At 53.5% G+C, this 16,221-nt stretch overlaps 1 protein-coding gene across 8 annotated transcripts; it reads right to left on the minus strand.

Annotated features, from left to right (window-relative positions):
- Nucleotides 1–959: 959 nt before the first annotated feature.
- ENO1 (enolase 1) lies at nucleotides 960–15,981 on the minus strand. Of its 8 annotated transcripts, none has more exons than XM_032635784.1 (13): nucleotides 15,286–15,441; nucleotides 12,768–12,861; nucleotides 10,194–10,289; nucleotides 8,728–8,786; nucleotides 6,979–7,048; nucleotides 6,386–6,519; nucleotides 5,780–6,002; nucleotides 4,455–4,652; nucleotides 3,629–3,830; nucleotides 3,111–3,219; nucleotides 2,803–2,861; nucleotides 1,333–1,398; nucleotides 960–1,174 (listed from the first exon to the last, which is right to left on the minus strand). In XM_032635784.1, exons 2-13 carry the CDS (start codon nucleotides 12,850–12,852, stop codon nucleotides 1,123–1,125), a joined length of 1,353 nt encoding a protein of 450 aa, XP_032491675.1. In that variant the 5' UTR covers nucleotides 12,853–12,861; nucleotides 15,286–15,441; the 3' UTR covers nucleotides 960–1,122. The 8 variants fall into 8 exon arrangements, with proteins under 8 accessions (XP_032491675.1, XP_032491708.1, XP_032491717.1 ...); XM_032635826.1 differs by adding an exon at nucleotides 7,448–7,505 and having other exon boundaries at nucleotides 961–1,398; nucleotides 15,286–15,387; XM_032635798.1 differs by lacking the exon at nucleotides 15,286–15,441 and adding an exon at nucleotides 15,766–15,981 and having other exon boundaries at nucleotides 961–1,398.
- Nucleotides 15,982–16,221: the final 240 nt, after the last annotated feature.

Genomic DNA, 16,221 nt, shown 5'->3' on the forward strand with positions numbered 1-16,221 from the left:
ACTGGCTGCCCTATGGATTAGCGTAGCCACAATCACAGAGCCAATTCCTTGTGATAAATCCCTTAATATACGTACCTTCTACTGGCTCTGCTCCTTGGGCTAAACCCTGATACAGATGAGCAGTAACAAGTGTCCACTGTGGGGGCCTCACCAGGTATTAGAACACACTTCAGAGCAACCATAGTATTTCACGTCTCACTGGGGCTTAGTCGTTTCTCTGTAATGGTGCTTTCTGCAGTGCTGATGCTTCACACCCGTGGTACCCAACTCAGCGGGCATTAGCCACATGGAGCTTCTGAGCACTTGAAATCAGGTTAGTGAAAATGAGGAAAGAAATTAAATTAAAAAATTTTTTCTTTCAACTTTTTAGGCCATGCTGTGCAGCATGCAGGATTTTAGTTCCCAGACCAGGGATCGAACCTGTGCCCCCCGCATTTGGGGTGTGGAGTCTTAACCACGGGACCATCAGGGAAGCCCCAAAATTAAATTTTAATGTATCTAAATAGGGTTCTCCAAGACCCTCTGGATGCCCTCCTACCGCCCCAGAGCTACCTCTAAGCATTCTTTTACCAGTTTCCCCTAAGGATGGAGAACCTGCCCCCCAGCCTGCCCAGGATGCTCAGCTTCCCTCTGGTTTGGACTCATGGTGTGACCTAGAAGCTGCTGTCCTTGAGGTAACCTGTGAGAGCTCTTTTCTTCCAAATTAACATGTCTGATCCTAAAGTCAGGCCTCCGGTCCGGGCGCTGCCCGAGCTGCTGCGGAAGGGCACAGGCTACCCCATCTCCCACCTCTTCCCAAACCTGCCCTTCCCCAGGGCTTACGTGACGTCCTGCACAAACTCCTCCCCGCCTTCTGTCATGACACAAAGCCTCAGCTCTTGTAGAGGCTATGCTAAGCTCCATGAATACTCAAGACGTGAGGACAGACAGACTGACGGACCACTTCATACACACAGAGCATCCCTATGGGTCACTGAGGCCTTTTTATTTTGCACACAAAACCAGCGGGGATCTTGCCTGTGGACACCTCGGAGATTACAATGCAGACACACATGGCTCCAGACACTTGGTGGAAGCAAGGTGAGAAAAACAATGATTTGGGCCGATTATATAATTAGAGAGCTAGGGTTTCCAGCAGGGTTCCAGGTGGTCAAGCTCGGCTTCTGCAGCGGGTCTAAGGAAGCAGTGAGAACGTCACAGGAAGGGGAGAGGGCAGTTAACTATCAGAGGTCCCTCAGAGCATCGGCGGGGGCCTTGAGCTGCCCAGGTGACATCAGGAGCAGGTCTAATTAGCCGACGAGTGACCGCAGGGCTCACCCGCCCACAGCTTACTTGGCGAGGGGGTTTCTGAAGTTCCTGCCGGCAAACTTGGCCTTGCTGCCCAGTTCCTCTTCAATTCTTAGGAAGCAGAAAGATAGAGAGACAGGGAGGGAAAGAGAGAAGTCACACCTCAATGCAGTAAGTTTTCCCACCCAGAGAAGTGGTTAAAGACACACTTCCTGCCAGGAAGTTGGGGGCCCAACCATCGACCCGTCTAACTATTCCCCTAAATTTGAGCTTCTTGGAGATGCCAGAATAGAGAGCATTCGGCTCTCTCCGTGCACCCAATTCACCCAACAAGTTGTCCACTGGCCGCCCCTTCGCCTTCCTTCTCTTCCCCCCAATGTTTCTGAAGGACAAAGGAGAAGGAACGGTAGGACTGCTATTTCTTAGAATATTTAAGAAAATGTTGTTTCAATGAAAAGATAACCCAGTTTCTGCAACAAATGGCACAGGGAAATAAAGAGGGAGCACTCATTAGTGTGAACTCTGTTTGGATCCTGATATCAAAAAAAAAAAGGGGGTATTGATAGTACCACTAATCGTGGGCATCATCATTGTAGAGTGGTTATGTTAAAAAACAAAAATAAGTCTTTATCTGAAAGAAATATATACAAGTGAAATCATAAGATGCCTGGAATTCGCTTTAAAATTCTCCAGGAAAAAAGGGTGTAAAGAGACAAAACATGGAGGAATACAGACAGCTGGTGTATCCAGGTAATGGGGAAGGGAGTACATTCTACTGTTCACTGATTTTTTTTTTTTTTTTTTGCGGTACGCGGGCCTCTCACTCTTGTGGCCTCTCCTGTTGTGGAGCACAGGCTCCGGATGCACAGGCTCAGCGGCCATGGCTCACGGGCCCAGCCGCTCCACGGCATGTGGGATCTTCCTGGACCGGGGCACAAACCCATGTCCCCTGCATTGGTAGGCGGACTCTCAACCACTGCGCCACCAGGGAAGCCCCACTGATTTTTTTATATGCCTGAAAATTTCCAGGATAAAGTTTTAAAGATGGGGTATGGAGGGAGGACTTATAAAATGGAAGTTCCTTTTCCCTTCAAGACTGGAATAAAATAACAAAAGGGCAGGTCTCCCTGTGTTTATAGGTGCTTCCCAAGGACACACTGAGACAAAAAGGGGAGGGACCAGAACGTCAGAAGGCGCTGGACACTGGAAACCCTGCTGTGTGCCCGCTGGCGATTCTTCTTCCTCTCTGTGAGCTCTGGTGTCTTTGTCCACAAAGCAAGGGTGTAAAATGAGAGCATCACTAAGGCTTCCCTGTAGCTCCTCAACTTGATTCAGTTGTCTAAAGGGGAGCCAGTTCCCTCTCCCACCAGAAGATGGCAGCATCGTGGGGAACAGGCCCCCGCTCTGGGCCAACGCTGCCAGGCACCCGAAGTCCCAACCTAACATATCAGGGGGCCAGGGCCCCCTCCTGGAGACCAAGCAAGCCCACACATGCAGCGAAGGTAGCCCTTTTACCTGAGGATCTGATTGTACTTGGCCAAGCGCTCGGATCGGCATGGTGCACCAGTCTTGATCTGGAAGGAGAAAAGGCAGGCCACGGTTGCTCACAATGGACAATGAATCTTCATGGGCATTTTGGGCAAGGGGAGGGTGCCATGGCAGAGAGCCAGCAATTTCTTAAAGAGGATCCCTGGCCCTAGGAAGGACAGGATAAAAGGGGCACCCAGGACCCCATTCTCCCCCCTGCCCCCCAAGTCTGTGCTCAAGAAGTTGAGGTCAGAGAGAGAAGCAGGGAGCACCCTTCACCCCAGGGAGCTCTTTACCTGCCCAGTGCACAGTCCCACCACCAGGTCGGCGATGAAGGTGTCTTCAGTCTCCCCGGAGCGATGCGACACCATGACGCCCCACCCATTGGACTGGGCCAGCTTGCACCTAGAAGCCAGGGACAAGCAGACAGCATGGCTCCACTGCCTGGGCACTGTGGCCCCTTCTGGCCTCCTGAGGCCATGACTCATCACTCCCGGTGGGGGGCCAGGGGCAGCCCTGAGCTCCCAACTGCTGGGGAAGAGGGTAACCCTCGCCCGACGCTGAAGGGCCCGAGGACCTTTCTCTGTCCTCCAGTCACGTTTGAACAACTGGGTTCAGCCTCCTCGAGGGAGACAGACGTGTGTCTCCTGACTAACGTTCTCCGTGTGACAGGAAATCAGGAGTGTAGGGCCACCAAGTGGTCAGGATTAGAACACAACCGCCCAACGCCCTGATCCCCTTGGGGCCAAAGCTTACTTTAAACGCCCCCAGGAGTCCCAGCCAGGAGGCCCCGCCTCTGCGCAAGGGCACTTACGCCTGCAGGGACTCAGTCACGGAGCCGATCTGGTTCACTTTGAGCAGGAGGCAGTTGCACGACTTCTCGCTCACAGCCTTGGAAATCCGCTTGGGGTTGGTCACGGTGAGGTCGTCCCCCACCACCTGGATTCCCGCGCTAGCAGTGAACTTCTGCCAAGCTTCCCAGTCATCCTGGTCGAAGGGGTCCTCGATGGACACCACTGAGCAGAGCAGGGCAAGGGCGTGTTCCCTCAGCGTGGCCTCCCAGGCTGCTGACCCACAGCACCCCAGAGCCCCCTCCTGTCCTCCCTCCCGACTCACCTGGCCTCCCAACCCTCTCCCGGGACAGGGACTGCAGTCACCTGCAATCCCACAGTTGTTAAGTGGGAAACTTGCAGCCCAGGGCGGTGAGTTTAGCGCCATTGAGAGTAAAAACAGAGCTGTGGACCCAGAGGGGTGAAGACTGGGCTTCGTGTCCTGGCTCCGCTTCCACCAAGTTACTTAAGGTTAAACGCAGGGACTTAGAGACGCTTCCTGGTCTGAACACCTGCTCCATTTGCTGTGTGCCCCTGGGCAAGTTCTAACCCACTCTGTGCCTCTGTGTCCCCTCTCCCGTGCGCATCAGGTGACGCAGAGCCTAGGAGCACCCAGTGGTCCTGGCTCTCAAGGCTCCTTTCCTCACTGTCAGTGGAGCCAGGACCACGTTTGCTCAGGCGGCTGTTGTGACAGTGACTGGAGGCGATCGCACTGCACCACGGCTGGTCGGCTGCCCGCTCTGCTGCACCGGGCACCCCAGTGAAGGCTCCACCCACTCGCACACCTGCAGCCGCTCCGGGAGCACTCACCTGGGTAGTCCCTGATGAAGGACTTGTACAGGTTGGCCAGCTCGTCGGGTGTGATGTACCTGCTGGGGTCATCCGGTGACTTGAAGTCCAGGTCATACTTGCCCGACCTGAAGAACTCAGAGGCGGCCACATCCATGCCAACGACGACCTTATCGGTGTAGCCCGCCTTCCCGATGGCGTTCTTCAGCAGCTCCAGGGCTGGAAAGAGATGGCGGTGAGAGTTTGGAAACCAGGAGGATGGAGATAAAATTCCCCTTTAACTCTGCCAAATGGGAACCGTAACGGAAGAGGAAGAGGTGCTCTGGCCCCAAGCACCAGTTTCAAAGATTCCAGTTACTCTTTTCTGCTTCAGGGCAAGAAACCATTGGTCAGGGCCACTAGTGCATGGCCAAGTTGGAAATGGACTCTAAGAGGCTTTTTCACTGACAAGTGCTCCCAAATTTAGCACCAAAGAACAGCTGTGCCGGCCAAGATACAGTGACCAGCTGAGATCAGCTGTCCCGCAGAACTGGCTTTAAATAGAGCCAATGCTGAGATCCAAGAGGGAGCCCGCACAGCGAGGCCCCAGCTCCAGCTCTGCTGTCCGGCCCAGGCTCAGGGTTGGCCTCGCTCGGCAGCGCTGCCGGTAGGGAAACTGACAGACACCGGCCCCTGTTCCAGTGTCCCCAAGACCCCCAAGATTCAAACTGCGTGAAGGGCCACTTTTTATAGGTTAAAATAGCCGAACGTCAGCAATTTCGTATGACCCAACGAGCAGGATGGACATTTCCTTCACTAGCCATCCTTGAAGGCAATGAAATATGCTTGGAACCCTACTTGTTCTCCTAAAACAAAAAATTCATCCGTGAATTCTTTTCCTAGGACTTCTGTATTCTCTACTCAACTCTCACATTTCACCCTGTGCCTAAGGACTCAAAGCTAAATAAAGCCTGCGCAGCATTACAGCGGCTGAACGACCCGAAATGGTTACTGACGGCAGCAGTCCTCATCACAGCCAGCATCCTTGAACATGGAGCAGGCTGCGAACCCTTGCCATCGCTGGGGTAGCAGGGACGACAGCAAGAAAACGAACCGCCTCCCTACCCCACCGTCAGCCCAGTTTAAGCAAATCATCAGGCCGTTCAGAAGTCGAATTAGTAAGATAATTTCTCGTGATTTGTTTTTTTAAAAAATGAAGCGCTAGCTCCCATGTCTGCAGGGTTTTGCATCTTGCTACTTAATGAACGAACGGCGGAAAGAGCAGTGCCCCTGAAGGCAGGTGTGGAAGGCTCGCAGACGCTGGGGGCGGTGCTCAGAAATCCAGGGGCTTCCTCCAGAGCCTCTACCTTCTTTGTTCTCCAGGATGTTGGGAGCAAACCCGCCTTCGTCTCCCACATTGGTGGCGTCTTTCCCGTATTTCTCCTTGATCACGTTCTTCAGGTTGTGGTATACCTCTGCTCCAATGCGCATGGCCTCCCGGAAGTTTTCGGCCCCGACGGGGAGGATCATGAACTCCTGCATGGCCAGCTTGTTGCCAGCGTGAGAGCCCCCATTGATGACGTTGAAAGCCTGTGGGGAGAGACACAAGTACAGCTCCAGGCCTGGGGGGTCCCGCCCCTCAGCAGCCCCACGACGCCCAGGTGCATGGCTCCCACGTGGGGCCCGTGCGGCTCTGAAGCCACCAGGTCTCTCTGCACTGCGGTCACTACCACCGCAAGGGCACACAACCCGACAAGGCAGGTACAATTTTCATCTCCCATCGACAACTAAGGAGATGGGTGCAGGGCGGCCGAGTCACCTGCTCAGGGTCACTCTTAGCTGGCGGCGGCGGCGGAGTTATTTGCAGCCGAGACCCCCAGAGCCTGCTCCTACCCGTGTGGAGAGTCACACGTGGATGAGGTCAAGAGGGGAGGTCTCGGGACCCCATGAGAAAGCGAACACTCGCTACTCACCGGAACTGGCAGGATGACCTCGGCATTGCCAGCCAAGTCGGCAATGTGGCGGTACAGAGGCACCCCCTTCTCAGCGGCGCCAGCCTTGCACACAGCCAGAGACACGCCCAGGATGGCGTTCGCACCGAACTTGGCTAGAACAGAACAGGTTACGTTAAGGGATTTCTTGCTCACCAGCCTTCCTCCTGCTGGCCGCCCCCGCCTGCACCACTGTGTGCACCCTGGATTGTATTCGGAACCTTTTCCTTTCTATCTCCTTTGCAATATTGACACCAGAAATGCAATAGCCTTCCACGTAGGCTGCTTTTTCCCCCAAAGAGAAAGCCCTTTCTTTGGTCCATGGGACTCTGGAAAATTCCACAAACTGCTCGATTATATAAAGCACGAGCCTCTTCCGAGTAACCCTACATGCCTGCTGCTGTCAGCTGGCCATGCTCCTGATGTTTAAAAATGTGATTTATTAGAGTTAGGGGAGGACCAGACAGTTACATAATTCATCATTAGGGACGACACGACCTCTCCCCAAAGGACTTCAAGGGTCTTCAGGAGAAGCCGCAACCTCCCTGGCAAAGACCCCCCCTCAGGCCACTCACATTTATTTTCCGTGCCATCCATCTCTATCATCAGCTTGTCGATCTGCTGCTGCTCCACGACGTTCAGTTTCTACAGGGAGAGCGAGGATAAGCTGCTTGGGAGGGAGTGGGGCCTCTACCTGCATGCCCTGTGCCCTCCTGTCCCAGAGCCATCAACCCTGGGAACCGTGCAAAGCCCAGATCAGTTCTGTGTTATCCATGCGTCTGGCAGGCAAAAAAAGGGGGGAATGCCAAGAGAAAATGGGGAAGCAGAACAATGCCCTTCACTTGCTTTAAGAGCATCAGGCATTTCTCCAAGCCCGAGGGATCCGACAATGCATGGTCCTCATGTCATGAAGGGGAGTCTACCGAGGGAGTCCGAGGTCACGTTACACATGAGGCAGAATTGTCTGGTTCATGCTAAAGAAGGAATTACTCCAAAGCAGTGTGACTTTTGGGGCAGCAAATAACAGAATTCATTGTTCTTTACCATCAAAGTCAGCTTCTGCCGTCACTCGGCTGCCCTCAGTGACAGCAAACTCCATCATCTGATGGGAGATACGAGTTTTGTATGCAGTCCACCATCATTTAACATGATGTTTGACGACTGATGAAAATGACTATTTTTGGCAAGAGTATAAATAAAACTAGTGTCTTAAAACTGGCTCAAAATAATGTAATGAAAGTCGGCATTACTTTAAAAACTCCGTAAGTGAATGATACCAGCGTATTATTTATGTTTCTTATATAAAAGCTAAAATATGAAAGAAAACCAGAATCTGTAAGTCCATCATGCCACGTTAACAATTTGGCATCTTTGGCTTTCGTGACAAGGCATCTTTGGGTAAGGTTAGAAGCCACCCCAGCAGATGGCTTGAGGCCAACACTCACCAAGAGTTAGACTGAAGTTTGTCTCCCCCAAGTAAAGAAAAATGTCCCGGAAAGCCCTGCTCACTGTCAGGCCAGGTGAGGGCGCTGAGGCACAAAGAACAGCGGCGTGTGGAGGGCCCCAGGAGGCCGGGATGGAAGGTGTGTGCGGCAGGGCAGTGCTGAAAACCTCCGCCTGGGGACGATTACAGCCAGCCATGTGGGCTAGGCCACAACAGGCAAGCTGGGGAGAGGATCAGCAGAGGAGCCGCTTGCCACCTGCATGCAGGGTGGAGCCGGGAGAGGGGCCCTACCAAGGAGGACACACAGGCCGAGGCTGGGTTTGGACCCGAGAAAGGGCCATAGCTACGGAGAGCGGGGCTGGAGGGAGGCTAAACGAGACCAAGCTGCAGAGTAGGTTGGGCTGTGGGATCCCCAGACCCACTTCACCTACAGCAGCTCCGCTTTTATCTGTTTGACACACTGAGGCTCCAAGTAGGAATTTATATAACGGAAGTTCTGCTGTTTAAAAACACAGTAAATAATTCCACAGTCCATGAAAAATGAGTCAGTCGCCACGGATACTACATTTAACGCCCCTGAGAGCTGCTCTTAAAATCTGGATCTTAACTCCCCGAAGGTCAAGATGGTTGTGGGGAAACATCAAGGCTCTAAGAGCCTCCCGTCCCTCGGATCCAATTCCATGCGCTGTTAGCCACAGACACATGGACAGGCAGAGGGTGGGTTAGGAAAGGCGAAGTTATTTGCATGCACGACAGGGAATCCAACCGGCTTCTTTAGCTCTCAGAATAAGCTCTCCATGAACAGAAAAGCCTCCTGGGCTGGCCTGGGAGGCGCTCTGATAGCATTAACATACATTAGTTATCAGGAGGCAGGTCCTACCTTGCTAACCAGGGCAGGCGCAATAGTTTTATTGATGTGCTCAACAGCCTTTGAGACACCTAGAAGGAATAATCAAATCAAATTACCGACATTAACGAAAGACAGGCTTGAGCAGCAGTGCTGGAGAGAACCACTCACCACGTTAACCCAGATATTCAGAGCCCACCAAAGACCTTCAATGGGACCTCCTTCAAATCCCCATCGCCCTCTCCCCCTGGAATCGGAGGGCTTTCTGGCCCAGTCTGAGTGCTCTTACCTAGGACCCCCAAGGGTTAGAGCCGCACACAGAGCAACCATCCAGAATGTCTGAAGGGAGGTTAGTTGGCAAGACCATGCACTGGACAGGCCAGCTGCAGAGACTAAAGGACGCCCAATGTATGTATTACCTGTGTACACAGGGCTGGTGCCAGGAACTCGTTAATATACTTAACGGGTCTGGAGACACCTGACCAGTAGAGATGGGCAGAGAAGGAAAAAAGAAAGACTGAGAAAAGAACAGGCTGGGAAGGAGGCTGAGTGAGAGAAAGAGAGGAAACAGGAAGACAGGGGAAACAGGAAGACAGGGACCGTGCATTTGTCCTCATCACAGTCAGGGCACAGCGCTGTAGGCACGTACCGCCTGGGCTGCAAGGCCCCTGGGGAGACCTCTCTGCACAAGCTGCCTCCCTACAGTGGGCCGCTGGGACCCTGGCCCAGTGCCCCCAGCCCCACCTCGCCCTCGCCCACGCCCCCTCCTCTGCAGTGTTTTTGGACTCTTTCCTAATCGCCCTCCCTGGAGAGTTGGCAGCACACATGCCCTCCACCTGTCTACACGTGTGGTCCTTCGGAGGGCCACAAACCATGAACTGTCATGATGTTTTTGCTTCCTCTCCAGAACCAATTCCCGTCCCCATTGAGAATGCACGGTCTAGCCCTATCTGCTTTTCTGGAGTTTGGCCACACAGGTTCTATCTACAGAACGGTGAGCACTGCCAACACAGTTTCCAGCCCGTCTGCATACAGCCCAGTGCAGGCTGGCTCTGCCAAAGAGACCGAAAGACAACGACAGCCCATCAATGGTGAGCCATCAGCCAGGCCTTCGGGAGCTCTTCTCCTCCACGACTAGACCCTTGAAGAGGCCTGATGGCCCGGAAGGCCCTCTGAGCCCTCCCAGAGGATGCGAGGCTGCCCCTTAGTACTAGATAACTTGTCTTCTTCTTCTCCCACATCCCCTGACCCAACCAGGAGTTCTTCGCAGACTGGAGACAAACCGCAGTAGAAGTAAGTGTTACGGCACCTGCCCTGAGCTACGGGGTCAGGGGTGCTGGGACCCATCAGCCCGCTCTCCCCTCTCCTCCACGTGCGGCGCCCATACTCGCTGCCCACACTCTGGGCCGAGTCAGAGGTCTGCTACCCTCAAACACAAGCCACGGGGAGCAGGAGGGAGGTTGTGGCTGCCGGGAGGCCGGCCTGGGTTCGGCCCTTACCTTTGCCCATGTAGCGCGTCTTGTCATTGTCCCGGAGCTCCAGGGCCTCGTAGATACCAGTTGAAGCGCCACTGGGCACAGCAGCTCTGAAGAGACCTGGATGTTGAGAGAGGGAGGGCGAGAAATAGTTAATGACTAAGAAATAGCTCCCGCCCTCGCCCAAGTCCCTCCCTGCTCACTGAGGGAGCTGCCCTTAGGAAACAGTTACTTCCTCCCAATGATGGGAGGACTCAGACGGGCTGCTTCTCCTGCCCGTCATGTTTTTATGATTCCGCACTGCAGACACTAGAGCATAGCTGATGAATTTCGGTCTAGAGCAGAGCTTCTCAGATTTTAACGTGCACACGTATCACCTGTGGGTTAAAGTTCAGATTCCAAAACAAATGGGGAGGTCTGAGCCCACACCTCTCAAAGCTCCCCACGGGTGCCCCGGAGCTGGGCCGTGGACCACCCCCCGCAGCGCGGCCTAAAAGAAATACAACGCAGGCCACCTATGGGATTTAAGGTTGTCTAGCAGCTAGTAATCCACGAAAACACTGGGCTATTTTAGACAGTCCAGCTCTAGAGCACCGTGGCCAAGCTTCCCTTAGACAAGTGAGATCAGGTTGCTAGCTTTCAAGCCTTGAAAGCGCTGGCTCAAGAGGAATCTACAGCTCATCTGCCTCAGCTTAAGAAGCAATAAATGCTACTTGGGGGTTCTCTGCATAACAGGAAACCAGAAACCAGGACAGACCGGAAGAGGAAAGGAATAAGCACAGTAACCCTAGAAGCCAGTCAAGCGTGCACTGCGCGGTCCTGCAGATTAGAAACCGCCGCCGGGCTAAGCCTAGACTGTGGAGCAGAAAAGCGGCAAATCTTCTTGGAGAAGGACAGACAGTGCCAAGAAAGGTACCGCAGAAATCCAGTTACACGGGGCAGAAGGGTTAGGGGAGCAGGAAGTGTAGGCAGCCTCTTGAATCTTCTTGAAACCGTTAGGGGTTTCCCCATCTGAGGTATGCCGAGAACTGGGGGGTGCGGGAGATGTGAGGGCAACGAACTAAGAGGAAAAACCCAACCAAGTATAGCAGTCATACTTGGTTGCATGCCTGTGCCACCGCACTGACTGTGCGACCAGCAGGACACACGTTCTTCTCGACACAGGCCCTGGCTTTCTCTGTACCCATCAGGCGCTGGGCCAGGTGAAGAAATGAGGAAAGCAAGAGTGACCCTAAGGTCAACTGTGGACTTTGGGTGATGATGTGTCAACACACGTTCGACTGTAACAAAGGTACCGCTCTGGTGGGGATGGTGATAGTGGAGACAGGGTGTAGACAGGAATGCTCTGTACCTTCCACTCAATTCTGCTGTGAACCTAAAACTGGTCTAAAAAATAAATTCTAAGAACGAAAGAAGTGATGAAAGGTTCTTAACAAATTTATGACTTCCTGGTTTTTTTTTCTTTTCTTAAAAGGATTAAGACACATAAGAGAAAGTTCCATTCATTTCAATGTCAAAAGACATTAATTTTAGTCATTTTAAAGAGTTTCAAAGAAAATTCCCCCTCCCAACAATCTTCTAGTGTCCTGGGTCTTTTTTCGTTGTTCAAAGTCCATTAATTTCCAAGTGGAAAGTTCCACTCTCTGACTAAGTGTGCCAGTTTCATAAGCTGAAAGGAAATTCTCGCCATCTTCTGAGAACACACGGCATTTGCCCCATGCCCAGAAGGAATCGTGTTCTGAGGGCACCCCGACAGTAACCAAAGGCAGACTCCTGCCCTGTGAATCTCAACTCGAGGGGCCTTCATTTTCTGGGCAAGGGGGAAGGGAGGACAGGAAGGGAAGGGTTCCACAGCCAGGCCTGTGATTCAGACCATGACTCAGCTCTGACCGGCAGGTCTGTGCTCAGCACCTCTGGGTGATTCTGCCTGAAGCTCCTTTTCCAACTTCAACCATTTAGAAAACAGCTGAGACATTGCTGGAGGTAATGCAGGGCTAGGGAAGCACTAGATTTTCTTAAAGTAAAAAAGAAAAACGGGGGAGCTTTTAAGGGTTCCCATTCTATTCTCTTCTCACGTGGGCAAATTCTTCCTACAGGGACTTACAGCCAGGTAAAAATATGAGCCTCTGGAATGTTCCAACACCCCAAAGTAAAAACTGTCCCAGATCCTCTAAGAGTGATTTCTGGAAACGCAGATAAGAGCGCTATATATACCCTTGTAGTCCCCTAATCTCTTTCCTTTACAAGGAAGAAAGATCCATCCTATCTTGCCGCATCTACGTATTTGGTCACAGCAAGCTGTGAAGCAAACTAGTGATAGGCCCTTTTAGGGACAAGGTTATCACATTACTTCCCCACCTCACTGACCTAGCAGCCAACCTGTGTTCTGTTCTACGTACCAAGAAGCACCAAGACAAGGACCTCTTGCCTTAAAACCCTCCCAACCTTCCCCCAGTGGGGAACCACAGCCTACCAGCATGTGCAGACCAGAAAGAAAGGCTTTTACCATAACAGATGTTTTCTTGCCTAAGGCTCTGTCATTTGAAGTTTTAAATGGAGCGTGGTGCTAGGGTCTATAGAAACAAAGGTGGCCCATACCTTTTGAGGTGCAGAGATCAACCTCAACGGTGGGATTCCCACGAGAGTCGAAGATCTCTCTGGCGTGGATCTTGAGGATAGACATGGTGAATTTCTGTGGGGAAGCACAGTCCATATTTTCCATAAACCATAATGCAGTCTCAACTCATTATGCAAGGGGTCACTTCTGAGGATCCCTAGACTAGAAAGACCCTGCATAAACTAAAAACTGCATGTAGGAAGGCTGACTGGAGTGGGAGAAAATGCCTGCTGGAGAGCACTGGGAATTATTCCTAAAAAGTAGGTAGGGGCAGCTCTGCAAGGCCCTAGTAGTTCAGGCCTTGTCCTACTGGCAAAGAAAGCCCAGCAGTGCACGTGCTGGCGGGCAAGGTTCACACGTTGATGGCGTGCAGAGCGCCTGAAGAGGAGAGGGTCTGAAACCGGCTGTCATTAGTTACCAACGAGGGTAGGTGCGGGGCCATGGGAAAGGGACCAAATCAGGACCAAGGGGACGTGAGGGCCACAAGCAAACCCATCTAAGATTAAAAAAAAAAAAAAAAGGGGGGGCGGGGGTGACCAGGAGGAAAATCTGGTTTGTAGTGGAACAGTGAATTAAAAGTTGGGAACACAGTTCATCAAATAAAACCTGAGGTAGCAGGACAATGCTCAACTGGTCGATGTTGGATAATCAGTTAGAAATTCTGAGTTTGGAGGCCAGGAATGAGCTGCTTGGTCTATGTGCTGTGATCTCTGCCAATTTCTGAGCCTTTCAAACCTCAGAGTATTTGGGTCTTCAGCAAGACAGGGCAAACAAATAACATTATCTAGTCAGTGTTGCTTTCAATGGGCATTTCACCCCACTTAAAAAACTTAATTATGAAATGTCGTGATCTGTAACTAGAGAAAGGATTCTATCTTTGAGCACCAGGATACGCCAAGGGAAGCGCTTTCCTTTGAAAACACCTTTAGAAAGAAGGGGAGGGGGGTGGTTTGCAGCTACAGAGAACAAATATCAAGAGCTCAAAGAAAGCCCCTTTCTTGCTTTTTTCCCCCAGAGGCTCTCCAAGGAACAACAGAATTGAACAACTTGTAGGACTGAAGTGGAGGGGAGGAACCAAATCAGCGTTTGGAAGCCATTATCTAGCTGGGCTCCTCTCCATTATCTTCTCTGGAATGTTCTGAAGCAGCAGATGGCATCTTTTTAAGTTTCAAAATTAGATACTGAAGTCACTTCTGTGGCTTTGTTTTTTCTTTGTCACAATGGAGTTTTACTCATTAGCCAATAAAAAGGTATCTAGTTTTTATCTCAAAAAGGCAAATTTGCTTAAAGTCTTTTAGTTTTAAAATTTTAGTTACCTTTGCGTTTTGGTAAATCATATACCCGTGTGTAACAATGACCACCCCAAAAAAGTCCCCAGAGGCCATTTCCAGTCATTGCTCCCCCCTGCATCCCCCATGCCATCACTGACTTACTTCACAGATTTTAGATGCACTTTTAAGCACATCTTCATTACACTGCCTCATCATACCGTTGTAAGATTTCATTTCTGGTTTTATTTTAGTGATATAAAACAAGGCAGTCGACTGACTTCACGATGTGAAAATAAAATTCAACTTATCTTGAAATTAGATAGAAAAACTTTTCTCCGAAGTCATTAAAATGCAGGGAGCACAGGCAGGGCGGAAGATGGGTCTGACTAGGAGCCTGCACAGCCTTTTATCTGCCTGAACTGAAGCCCGGACCAGGGGCAGCACGAGCACACCGGGCAGCCGGGGCCTAGGTGTGCCCCGGAAGCAGGTCAACCGGCTGCCCACACCGCCCACATTGCAGAGGAAGCAGCGAACAGGAAAATTTCTTAAAGTGCATCCTTTTTATGTCAGATCAGGGGCCGATTGTTGGTGGCCAGCCCAGGGAGCAGGGAGCGCCTCGTGCCCGACTTGGGCGAGGTCGCCTGCAGGGCTTCCAATGACCCCCCGGCTCGCCTGCAGTCCCCTCCAGATCAAGTGCCTTCTGAAGGCAGATCAGTCCCTGCTCATTCCGGAGCAGCAAAGGGATGGACACTCAGGCGCCAGGCCGAGGGCCACCAGCGGGAGGCACGGGCGCGGGGGTGGGGTGGGCTGCAGCTTCCCGGGCATCTCTCCTTTTCCGGCCCCCTTTCTCCATTTTCGGGAGGGCCTGGCTTTAATGAGCACGCGGGTTAGGCCTGGAGCGCTCGCCAAACCTTCCACCCTCACCGCCTGCTGTCCTGGTGACCGCGTGTTCTACCTCTAACCTCCCGGGACAGTGACGCGGCCCCGTACTCGTAATCACAGGCTGAGCTGCACCTTCCCCTCAGGAGAAACCGGGCGCCGCGCCCCCGCCTCGGGCCGCAACTCTGGCCCCGGGAGGCCGCTCGCGCGCGCCGACCCGCCCCTTCCCCGCCGAACCCCCCCCCCACCCCGGGCACGCCGTCTGAGGCGCAGGAGCGCCCGCGGGCCCGGGGCACCCAGGCGCCGCCTGCCCGGGCGCTTGCTCGGCAGCCCTTCCTTGAGTTCTCACCCGGCCGCCTGAGGTCGCCGCACGAGAGAGAAGCAGAGGGTGCTGCGGGCACCGAGGGCAAGCGTTAACGCGCAAGGTCCTAACGTTCCAAGTACCGCGAGCTCGTCTCCGCTCCGCCGGCCTGGACTTCCTGCCCAGCTCGAGGGGACCCCGCCCACTTCCCGCCCCTCAAGCCCACCCCCTCAGCTCTGCCTCGCCATTGGCCCGGCGCGCCGTCACTCGGGCCCTCGCCTCCGAGGGAGGGGTGGGACTGCGGGCGCCGGGAACTGGAAGAGGGGGCGACGTCCCGGAGAGTTGGGGCGGGGTCGGGCTGGGCGTCCCAACTACCCCGCGGCTATGTGGGGATGCGGGCGAGCCCCGTCCGCCTTCGCTCTCGCCCGCCGCTGGGATCCGCGGCTGAGCCAAGTCTGTGGCGCCGGGGCCCGGGGGGTGGGGCGGGGCGGCGCGGCCGGCATGAGGGCTCGGGGCTCCGTCACGTACTCCGAGTCCCGCACGCACGCCGCGTCGCCCCGGCGCCGCACGTCCGGCCCACGACCTTGGTGACGACCTTCGCGGCCCGCCTTTTCCGGCCGCCCCACTCGTCGCCCCGCAGCGTGGTGCCGGAGACCCCGGTGGCCTGGACACGTTGGCGGCCGCGCGCCCGGACTCAGCTCCCGGGCCGCGGGGTCGCGAGGCCGGCCACGTGTGCCCACCCGCGCCTGCGCCCTGCGCGCCCGACAGCCCGCCAAGGTGACCCGGTCCCTTTGTCCTTGCGTCGGTCACACAGGAGTTATTAGGCCAAGAGCCGAAAGGATGTTCGCTTTCCCTTAATTACAGCTAATACTTTTTGAGCGCTTCCTACGTGCCAGGCACTCCACGTGAGTGCCCAGGGTTAGTTCATTCTTCGGCTCTTGTTTATGTTGGATCTTGAAAGTAAGCTTCTATACCTCCCTTTCC

This window comes from Phocoena sinus, chromosome 1 (genome assembly GCF_008692025.1).
Source record: "Phocoena sinus isolate mPhoSin1 chromosome 1, mPhoSin1.pri, whole genome shotgun sequence".
Lineage (NCBI taxonomy): Eukaryota > Metazoa > Chordata > Mammalia > Artiodactyla > Phocoenidae > Phocoena > Phocoena sinus.